The following is a 10,717-nucleotide window of genomic DNA, read 5'->3' as shown; positions in this document are numbered from 1 at the left end:
TGGACCAAATGAGAAACAAATCTTTCCTACTGATGAGTCAATAGAAGGTAGGCTCTGAGGGTCAGGTTTTGACACGTTCCTGAATAACATAGCAACACCTGAGGGAATGGCATCTAAAACAATTGCAAAATCTTTAGGTGTTACAGGGACTTTGTAAAGTGATAAGATAGCGACATTTGTCTATTTTGCCCAGCTCTCAAACTGTATGTCTGTCTGTAGGAGTTCCTACTGGAGGAGTGGTTGCAGTGTTGCCAACTAATTTTCAGGGTAAGTTGCTAGAGGCAGGTTGATTTGTTGCTAAAAGTTGCTAAATGACGTTGTGATGTCATTGCGTGACAACGTAAGTTTGCGTCATTACGTAGAATACACATTAACGTTACTCAAATTGACTGGCCATCTCGGCAAAAAATTTGATTTGACATTTGTTCAGGTACAGACTCCCACTCTTTTCTGTACATTTTTGATTGAGGCATGTTGATTGATGTAAGTTCTGTTCAAGATCAAACATTCGTGACCAACTATATTAATAATTTGGTTTGGCTCGTAGAAACCCGTACTATTGCTGCAGTCAGGCAACAATGACTTGCAATTTGCTGCTGGCCTGCTGCTGCCTGTGCACGAGCCTGCTGCTGACGTCAATCACAACGCACTTTTGCCCACAGGCATGTGTGTTGTGACTGAGTGTTTGACAGAGAAGATCGTTTTGTGTCATTTAGAAGTAAAATGCGTGCATTTTAGCGTTTGAGACACTTTTCAAAAGTTGATAAAAGTTTAAACTACATTTTTAAAGTAGCTAAATATTTTGCTAGGTGCTGTTTGAAAAAAGAAAGTTGACAGGGTAGTCTGAAAAGTTGCTAAATCTAGCAACAAAATTGCTAAATTGGCATCACAGAGCCTTGGAGGGCAACTTTACTGGAGCACATGTGGGTGCTCATTGTCATTGAGTTAATCTATAACAGGTGATACAAGTAGGTGTCCCATGTTAGCTAATATGCCTGTGCAAGCTAGCTAGCTGGAACATATGGATTTACAGTACTAACTCATATTTCATTAATGTACATGGTTCACTGTGACCCAAGAGAACACGCCAGACTAAGAATTTTCAAAAGAAGTGGAGGCCGGTGGGAGGATTTATAGGAGGACAGGCTCATTTTAATGCTGAAATGGTATGGAGTCAAACATGGTTTCCATATATTTGGTGTTTTTGATACCGTTCCATTCATTCCATTCCAGCCATTACAATGAGGCCATTCTCCTATACCTCCTCCCACCAGCCACCACTGTGCTAAAGTTAAGATCATAATGAATACTATATGGACAGTCGACCTGATCCTAGATCAGCACTCCTACTCTGATGGTAAATATCTCTCACTCATCCTTTCTATAACTTTTTGACCCCCTGTTCTATGATTAGTAGATGTGGGTGAGTGGACATACACATCTGGGACTAGCCTAGCCACAGATGTTCTTCTCAACTATTGGCAAGGAGTAATTTGACACCTAATCACCATTAAATATGCTTTATTCTGCATTCAACACTTCGATTGCAGAAGAGCTGAGCACCTATCAGATCCTCTGCTGTCCTTCACCCCTTGGTGCAGTCTGCTGACCATCACTGGGGCCAGGAAAAAGTCTGTCAACCGAAGTAGGAGCCAAGTGTATCACCATGCAACACTCTACCGAGGTAGACTATGCTTTGAGTAGCAACGGACTGACTGACAGTCAGGCATGCAGAGACACACTCAAATTCAACTTGACATTATCTTGACAGAACTTTACTCAGATACCCCCACTATTTCATCTCCACCCTAGGTTCCGGGTGATCTCCCATCTTCTTCATAGTGGCCTCGGCTGGACTCCACTGGTCAGCTGGAAACCCACCGCATAACCTCTAGCCAGGTGAATCAAGAGCTTCACCAGAGACGGAAGAGGAAGCGAAACATCCTGGCCTTCCTACGTCACCGCCTTATCTGCTTGTTGCCCTAGCACAGTGTTTCCCTACTCCAGTCCTCCATCAGTATACATTTTTATTGTAGCCCCAGACAAGCACATCTGATTCAACTTGTAAACTAATCATCAAGCCCTTGAGTTGAATGAGGTGTGTTTGTCTGGGGGCTACAATGAAAATGTGTGCGGTTAGGGGTACTTGAAGACCGGAGTTGGTAAACAACGAGGGAGTTCTATTAACCTGAGCCGCGGTGCACTGGTCTATGACCCATGGCGTGAAAGGGACAAATCTGTGAGGGAGGAGTGCCCTTCTCAAATCTAACAGTAATTTGTGCCACTCTGTCATGTAGTCGACAAGGCAGCATGGTGCATCTTTCAGAAATATTTTTTCCCTTAAAATATGTTAGAATTTTCAAACTAGTTGTTTTCATTGTGATTGCAGATAGTGCATTTTTATCAAAAGCAATCACTTTCACATGTGAAAACACGGACCTACTCATTACTCAATGTGCTTAGTCTAGCCTACAGTAGGCAATCTCTTTTAACCCGCTGCAAACTGCTCCCAGTGGGGAAACCCAGGCCAATAATCAAATCCCTGCTCACATTTTAAGCCCTTAGAGGTGCTCGACCCTAAACACATGTGGACTGACTACAGGTTATAAAGAGGTAGAGGGCATGAACTGCAAGGCTAAAGACAGATCATAGTTAAAGGGATACTTTGGGATTTTGGCAATGTGGCTCTTTATCTACTTCCCCAGAGTCAGATGAACTCAGCTGTTATAGATGTTCAAATAATCCATAATGTAAAAATAAGGGAATTTTATATTATTTTCAACATATATCATTTATTTTTTTCAAGTGACAGTAGGTTTGCTGGGATTGTGGCTGTGCAGAGACCACAGACAGTAGTAGCCTAATGGAACATAACAGGCTGCATGGGAACGTGTTCATGACTCAGCTTCTTGGTCGGCTACAAATCAACCTGGCCAGGGAACAATGGCAGCTTTTCAGTTGATTTCAATATTTTTAAGAACTCTAAATCCTCCAAAGGAAGAAAGAACATGCCAATATCATCTTGGAGGAATCAATTTAGTCCAATATAACGTAGACCTAGTCCATTGCAATGTGCACAAACCATGTATGGGAGAAGAAGAAAAAAATATCATCTCAACATTTCCTTCCCTCTTGACTTCCTCTTCCGGGAATCGCCTAGGGAGAGGACAGACTGAAATTAATAGATTGAAGGAATAAAAATGACATACCAATGACTTTAAAATAGTATGCCGATAATATCCCGACATTTGTAGTTACGATTGCATTTGATGGATCAGAAAGAGGCTTGGCAGGGGTGAGAATGGACTTTTATTATGTTTCTTATGCCATTTCATTTCCAAAATAATCTCATAGTGCTACTGGTTGCATCAATCTCTAGATCATTAAAGCACTAAATTAATTTAAATTAAAACATCTTTCAGCAAAGACAGACTTACAAAACGACACAGTTTACAGGAAGCACAAAAAAAGTAATTGTGTTAGTAGGTTAAATAATCCATTTAGCTGTTTAGGTTGTTGTGAGGTTTGGCAGTTCAACAACATATGGGTACGGAGGTACAGGAAACAAAGACAAACTCCTTCAAAAATATTACACACAGAGCAGAAATGCTAAGCAAGTTCTTCCTACTGAGGTATGACATTGAAGTGTACTTGGATATAAATGATAAATGTTCAACTGTGGCGTTTATGAGGTGTCAGGTTGATTTTAAGACTTGTCAAGATATAAGATTCAGGCTGACAAAAAGGCATAAAGTAGCAGCCAAAATGCCAGACAAAGTGGTTTACCAGGGATTTTAAAGATTTTTACTGAAGAGGACAGTGTTAATAGCAGGACAAGACACAATCAGATTAAACCAGATCCTGGTTAGACTGACGCACGTGCTGATGGGTTGAATAAAAATGTCCCTCTTGCACCAGTTAGTTTTCCATCCAGTCGTTTGACCTACCTCACTGCAACACACACCCCTTTTTACATTTAGGGTGTCGCTTTCCAGTGTTACCTTGTGCTTTAGAGAGTCAAAGAAAAAAACAAACACGAAAAACAAACTATTTGATCATGAAAGGACTCAATAAGATGTAAATGGGAAGCTTTTAAGATCGGTTTCCAAAAACAGTACATTCATGCTAAAACTTAACTTTTAAAAACAGCACCAAATGATCAGACACTATATAAAAAGTAAAATGCAATAAAACCACATAAAAAAAGGGGACAACATCTCCCTTTCATACACGTCAGGAGACCACAGTTCCAAACATCTTTATTAGAATGAATTAATACATTACCTTCATTACTCTTATTTTTGTTTCTTCTAAAGAGCTTCTGCTGTTTTTTATCCTCTGGTGTTAGGGGTCCCGACTCAAAAGGCAGAGCTTCGGATACCGATGAGAGCAGATCTTTAGAGTCCACTCCAACGCTTTGCACCGCACTGATCAAACACTTGTTGCCATTGGTGTCTGTGTTGCCATTGGTGTCTTGTTGTCCGTTAGTTACACCCTTATCCTGTGCCACCATCTTCACCACCATGTCATCCCCAGTCTCAACTGGTCTAAGAGTCTTTACCATCATGCTGCTGCTCTCACCTTCAATGTCATCTTGGCCAATGTTTTTTCCCATCAGCTTGCCCTCTATAATCATGTCCATATCAGCGACAGCCAGTGTGCAGGCTCCATTAAGTTGACCCTCTCCATTGCTCTGTGAGCACTCAGGCATCAATTCCTCCGTCACCAGGCCACTGTTGACATTCTGGTTGATTTCAGCCAGGTCTGTGAAGGTAGAGGGGCTTGGGGTGTTATTTAGGACATCCATTCCTAGTATTGCCGGAGGTGGCGAATTGTCTGTGGGGAGGCTTCGCAGAGGCTCCCCTCCATCCTGGGATTCAGCTGGGAGCCGGTTAGTCTTTGACAAAGCTGTTTTTTGGGGGTATATTTCTTTGGGTATGCTGGGGAATCCGTTCACTCCTTCTCTTGGTGCCCTCTCCTCTGCCTGGGGTTGGGTGGGAATGGGAGTGCTGGAGACTTCTGAGACCGAGGCTTCGACATCTTCTTTTACAGGCTTGACACTTGATCCTGCAGGTGAGAGGTTCTGTTAATGCTTGAAGAGAGGAAGAGCAGGTCTACTGTACCAGGCATTCCTAACATTCCATCATTCTTAATTAAGCAGGCAATGTTTAAATCTAGCAAGTGCTGTTAAATAAAATACACAAAGAAGCACAACCAAGCACACATTATTGATGAAATTAAGCAGGTGTAATTGGTAGTGGCTGCAATAAAGCTCAAATGTAAGCACAGAGGATTATTTAAAAAGTAATAGAGCAATAACTCTTAGCAAAGATGTTTAATTTACAATTTGTAGAAACTTTTGAGAATAGAAAGGTTCAGAACTTTTGTGAAACATCACAGAGTTGAAAAATATGAATCAAAACTAGATGGTGGTCAGAGAGTGGAGGGGCTGAAATGTAGCTGAAGGGATTAAAAACAAAACAACTATTGTAAAATATACACTGTATATAGTATGTATATGCTGGAAGTAGAAGCCTAAGTGTTGTTGTCCATTAGTTTACTCCAATTAGGGGAGGTATGGTAGGGCTAGGGGAAAATATATGGGAGACTGGAAATGAAGCAGACAATTACATTGATGGAAGCCACAATCCAGCCGCAATATTAAAGCTAATCTACCCCCCCTAATATACAGTACCAGTCAAAAGTTGACACACTCATTCAAGGGCTTCTTTATTTGTACTATTTTCTACATTGTAGAATAGTGAAAACAAACTATGAAATAACACATATGGAATCATGTAGTAACCAAAAAAAGTGTTGAACAAATAAAAATATATTTTATATTTGCAATTCTTCAAAGTAGCCACCCTTTGCCATGATGGCATTCTCGCAACCAGATTCATGAGGTGAACACGTTTCAATTAACAGGTGTGCCTTAAATTTGTGGAATTGTTTTCCTTCTTAATGTGTTTGAGCCAATCAGTTGTGTTGGTGACAAGGTATTGGTGGTATACAGAAGATAGCACTATTTGGTAAAAGACCAAGTCCATATTATGGCAAGAACAGTTCAAATAAGCAATGAAACGGCAGTCCATTACTTTAATACATGAAGGTCAGTCAATGCGGAAAATTGCAGTCGCAGAAACCATCAAGCGATATGATGAAACTGGCTCTCATGAGGACCGCCACAGGAGAGGAAGACTCAGAGTTACCTCTGCTGTAGAGGATAAGGTCATTAAAAGTTAACGGCACCTCAGATTGCAGCCCAAATAAATGCTTCATGAAGTTCAAGTAACAGACAGACCTTCATGGTCAAATTAACCACTACTAAAAGGACCAATAAGAAGAAGGGACTTGCTTGGGCCAAGAAACATGAGCAATGGACATTAGACCGGTGGAAATATGTCCTTTGGTCTGAGGAGTCCAAATTTGAGATTTGTGGTTCCAACCGCCTTATCTTTGTGAGACGTAGAGTAGGGGAACGGATGATCTCCGCATGTGTGGTTCCCACCGTGAAGTATGCAGAAGGAGCGGTGTGGTGGTGCTTTGCTGGTGACACTGTCAGTGATTTATTTAGAATTCAAGGCACACTTAACCAGCATGGCTACCACAGCATTCTGCAGCAGTACGCCAGCCCATCTGGTTTGCGCTTAGTGGGACTATCATTTGTTTTTCAACAGGACAATGACCCAACACAACTCCAGGCTGTGTAAAGGGCTATTTGACCAAGGAGGAGTGTGATGGAGTGCTGCATAAAATGACATGGCCTCCACAATCACCTGACCTCAACCCAATTGAGATGGTTTGGGATGAGTTGGACCACAGAGTGAAGAAAAAGCAGCTAACAAGTGCTCAGCATGTGGGAACTCCTTCAAGACCATTGGAAAAGCATTCCAGCTGAAGCTGGTTGAGAGAATGCCAAGAGTGTGCAAAGCTGTCAAGGCAAATCTGTCAGTTCGGTTGTCATCTGAGACATTCTCATCAATGATAAGATGACAAACTCTACAGTGGAAAGTCTACACATCAGAGTTATCGGATTCACATAGAATTGTTGTTCAATTTAAATGTTTGAATATGAAATTACTCGTGATGGGATGAAATGTGATTTTAGCTTCTAAAATGTGTGATTTGGGTTTTCTGCTCAATCAGTGGCCCTCCCCTGTGAAGGGACATGGGCAATAAACTTTTCAAACACGCCCTCCTCTCCCTTCCTATATAGGCCCTTGACCACAATATAACCTCCTGTTCCGAGGACGTGAGGACGACGGTCCTATGTCAGAATGGTTCAGATAATAACTACAGAACGAAGCCAACATCAGCGTGAGCTTTGGTTGCGAATGGTATGAACTTTGATCTCTTATTCACTACAGAAGTGATACCTCCTAGCCGTTGAGTTAACAACAGCAGATGCAAACAAGGGTTAGGAAGGAACAGACAGAGTATTCCATCTATCACACAACGACGTTACTACAATGTATCCAATTGACCACCAGAGACATTCTTCAAAAGGACTCGGTTGGGCAAAACGGCCTTCCATCTACCACCAACCTACCGAAGCTCAGCTCAGAGTAAATATTTATAGCATTTTCCTTTTCCAAATGGGCGGTAATTTAGAATGCATAAGGTACTATATTTACAATAGCACAGCTTCGGCCTTTGTTCCTCAGTCTTCCCGCTCCTTCACTCAAACCCAGCCCCTTTTCTTTTGTGTAACAAGCTGTCATATCTGTTCCGCCCGCCAGGGACGTTTTCCTTTATGACGTATTTGTAATCAAGTTATGATTTAATTATGTGTATGTGTAATTAGTTAGGTATTTAGTAAATAAATAAACCCAATTTTGTATTGCTGATTCAACTTGTTAGCCAGGGTTTGTGCAGATAACCAAGAATTTACAACTTTCAGATTAGACTGAATTAAGATGACGATTAATATTGACTGCTATTGATGTAAAATATTACTAGGTCTTTAAGAGTTTATTCGGAAGATAACAGCTCTATAAATATTATTTTGTGGTGCCTGACTCTCTAGTTAATTACATTTACATGATTAGCTAAATCAGGTAATATTCATTACGGAGAAATTACTTTATAGCACATATGTCAGAGTCAAGGCCCGCGGGCCACATCCGGCCCGCAAGAAGGTTTTTTACGGCCCCTGGGATGATCTTGATTTATTATTAGAACCGGCCCGCAGCAAGCCGGCAGCCCGCAGATCTTTTACACGCACCAATACTACATTTCCCACAATGCAAAGGTGACGCACCGAGCAGTAGGCTGCTTCATTTCAATATTTATTGGCACAGCAGTCGTCAGCATCACAGTAAAATTAACTTTCAGATACCCATCAAAAATGGCAAAACGGAAGGTGGATACTGAGAACCGGGGGTTTCAAACAAGGTGGGAGTCGGAGTATATGTTCACGAAGGTAGCTGGAAAACCTGTGTGTCTTCTGTGTGGAGAAAGTGTGGCGGTACTGAAAGAGTATAATCTGAGACGACATTATGAAACGAAACACGCGGACAAAAACAAGAATATGGACATGGAACAAAGGCTACAAAAGGCAGAGGAATTAAAACGAGGCCTCAAATCTCGACAGGCTCTGTTCAAAAAAGCCAAATCACAAGGCCAGGCTGCTGTCAAGGCCAGTTTTATTTTGGCAGAAGAGATCGCTAAATCAGCCCGGCCATTTACGGAGGGGGATTTCATCAAAAACTGCATGATTAAAGTTTGTGACGAAGTTTGCCCAGAAAAAAGGCAACTCTTTTTAAATGTGAGTCTGAGCAGAAACACCATTGCCGAGAGAGTAGACCAGTTGTCCATCAATCTAAAAGAGCAGCTTGTGAAAAAGGGAAAAGATTTTATTGCATATTCCTTGGCTGTGGATGAGAGCACCGACATTTCTGACATTGCCCAGTTGTCAATTTTCATCCGCGGAGTGGACTCCAGCCTAAGCGTGACAGAGGAGTTTTTGGCTTTACGTCCTATGCATGGCACAACTACGGGGCATGATTTGTATGAAGAGGTGTCAAGATGTGTAAATGAGATGGAGCTGCCTTGGGAAAAACTTGTGGGTTTGACAACCGACGGAGCACCTGCGATGTGTGGACACAGGAGCGGACTGGTGGCGAAGATACGGGAAAAGATGCAAGAGGAAAACGCGACAGGTGAGCTGACAGCTTATCATTGTATCATACACCAGGAAGCGTTGTGCGGTAAAGCCTTGAAAATGGAGCATGTAATGAGCATCATCACGCGCACAGTTAACTTTATCAGAGCCAAAGGTTTGAATCACCGCCAGTTCAAGGCATTTCTGACGGAGTTAGAAACGGAGCATGGTGATTTGCCTTATCACACAGAGGTGCGATGGCTAAGCCAGGGAAAGGTGCTTCAAAGATGTTTCGAGCTTCGTGAGGAGATTTGTCTATTCTTGGACAGCAAAGGGAAAGACACAACACAACTCCGAGACGAAATGTTTCTGTGTGAAATGGCTTTTCTGTGTGACATTACGAGTCATCTGAATGCAATAAACTTGCAGCTGCAGGGTCGGGATCGTGTCATCTCTGATATGTACAGTACAGTGAAGGCATTTAAAACCAAACTGACTCTGTGGGAGACGCAGATGCGGAAAGAAAATTTGAGCCACTTTCCCAGCTGCCAGACCATGAAAGAGAAGCTCTCTACCAGTGCGTTCCCGAGCACACAGTTGGCTGATAAAATAGGTATGCTTACCACTGACTTTCAACGCCGATTTGCTGACTTTGAAGCACAAAAAAGCAGGTTGGAACTGCTCGGTAACCCATTTGCTGTTGACGTGGAAAGCTCACCACCAAACCTCCAAATGGAGTTGATTGACCTCCAATGCAATGATGCACTGAGGGAAAAATATGCGGCAGTGGGTGCTGCGGAGTTTGCCCGTTTCCTCCCCGGCACAATGCCCCAGCTGCGCATCCAGGCTGCTCAAACGTTGTCTATGTTTGGCAGCACATACCTGTGTGAACAACTGTTTTCTTTGATGAACCTGAACAAAACATCACACAGAAGTCGACTTACTGCTGAACACCTCCACTCAATTCTGAGGATTTCTTCAGCTCAGAGCCTTACCCCGAACATTGATGAACTTGTGGAAAAGATGGGACACCACCAAGTATCACCCTCAACCTCAAACAAGTGAACATTACTGTGCAATCACATATTTAGAGTTTTTACTCAGTTCAAGTTTAAAAGTTAAAATTTAATATTTGTTTTCACTGCATGTTACTTCTCCTTAAACAAAGTGTTGTTTTTGATTAATAGATTTTTGCACTTTATTTTTTTGTATTTCAATCCAATTATATTTTAAAAATATTTCAGTTGAGTGGATGATAGAAAATTGCTATTATTGTTTTTTCTTTGAAGTAAATTTAGCCCACTTTTGCTAAAATAGAAAATATAGTCTACTGATGGTGCCTTGAATACCGGTTTCTTTCATTTAATGTTCATGTTATGGGGATATTTATATAAAGGAAATTTGTCTTTTGTGTCTGTTGAAAATTAAAGATTACTGACAGAGCCATAAGAAAATATTGCTTTATTTATCTGATCATATTGTAATATATTTGTTAGGTTTTCAGTAGGTTCAATTAGGTTCACTAGACTATATGCGTCATTTAAAAATGTTTCAATGAACATTCGAACAGTCCGGCCCTCGTCTTGTAGCTGATTTTTTTATTTGGCCCTC

General features: G+C 41.5%; 1 protein-coding gene and 1 long non-coding RNA gene across 3 annotated transcripts in view; one reads left to right on the top strand and one right to left on the bottom strand.

The window, feature by feature from the left end:
• Positions 1–367: 367 nt before the first annotated feature.
• On the top strand, positions 368–7,830 carry LOC139375262 (uncharacterized). Its single transcript, XR_011627769.1, has 3 exons — positions 368–430; positions 1,551–1,684; positions 1,813–7,830. It is a non-coding gene; the product is annotated as an uncharacterized lncRNA (long non-coding RNA).
• The window catches only part of LOC139375261 (inverted formin-2-like), a 33,373-nt gene continuing 25,421 nt past the window's right edge, over positions 2,766–10,717 (bottom strand). The window contains exons 21-24 of one of the 2 annotated variants that reach the window (XR_011627768.1): positions 4,285–5,067; positions 3,948–4,007; positions 3,083–3,156; positions 2,766–2,929 (exon numbers count right to left, since the gene is read on the bottom strand). Coding sequence is in view for 1 of the 2 variants with exons in the window: in XM_071116876.1 (XP_070972977.1) it covers positions 3,949–4,007; positions 4,285–5,067 (842 nt within the window). In the remaining variant the exon portion in view is untranslated. Of the gene's footprint in view, positions 3,157–3,947; positions 4,008–4,284; positions 5,068–10,717 lie in introns of both variants that reach the window. The other variant, XM_071116876.1, reaches the window with a different exon arrangement.

The sequence above is a fragment of the Oncorhynchus clarkii genome, chromosome 19, assembly GCF_045791955.1.
Source record: "Oncorhynchus clarkii lewisi isolate Uvic-CL-2024 chromosome 19, UVic_Ocla_1.0, whole genome shotgun sequence".
Taxonomy (NCBI): Eukaryota; Metazoa; Chordata; class Actinopteri; order Salmoniformes; family Salmonidae; genus Oncorhynchus; species Oncorhynchus clarkii.
The sequence above is the reverse complement of the archived record's forward strand: the minus strand, read 5'-3'. Positions and strand labels throughout refer to the sequence as shown.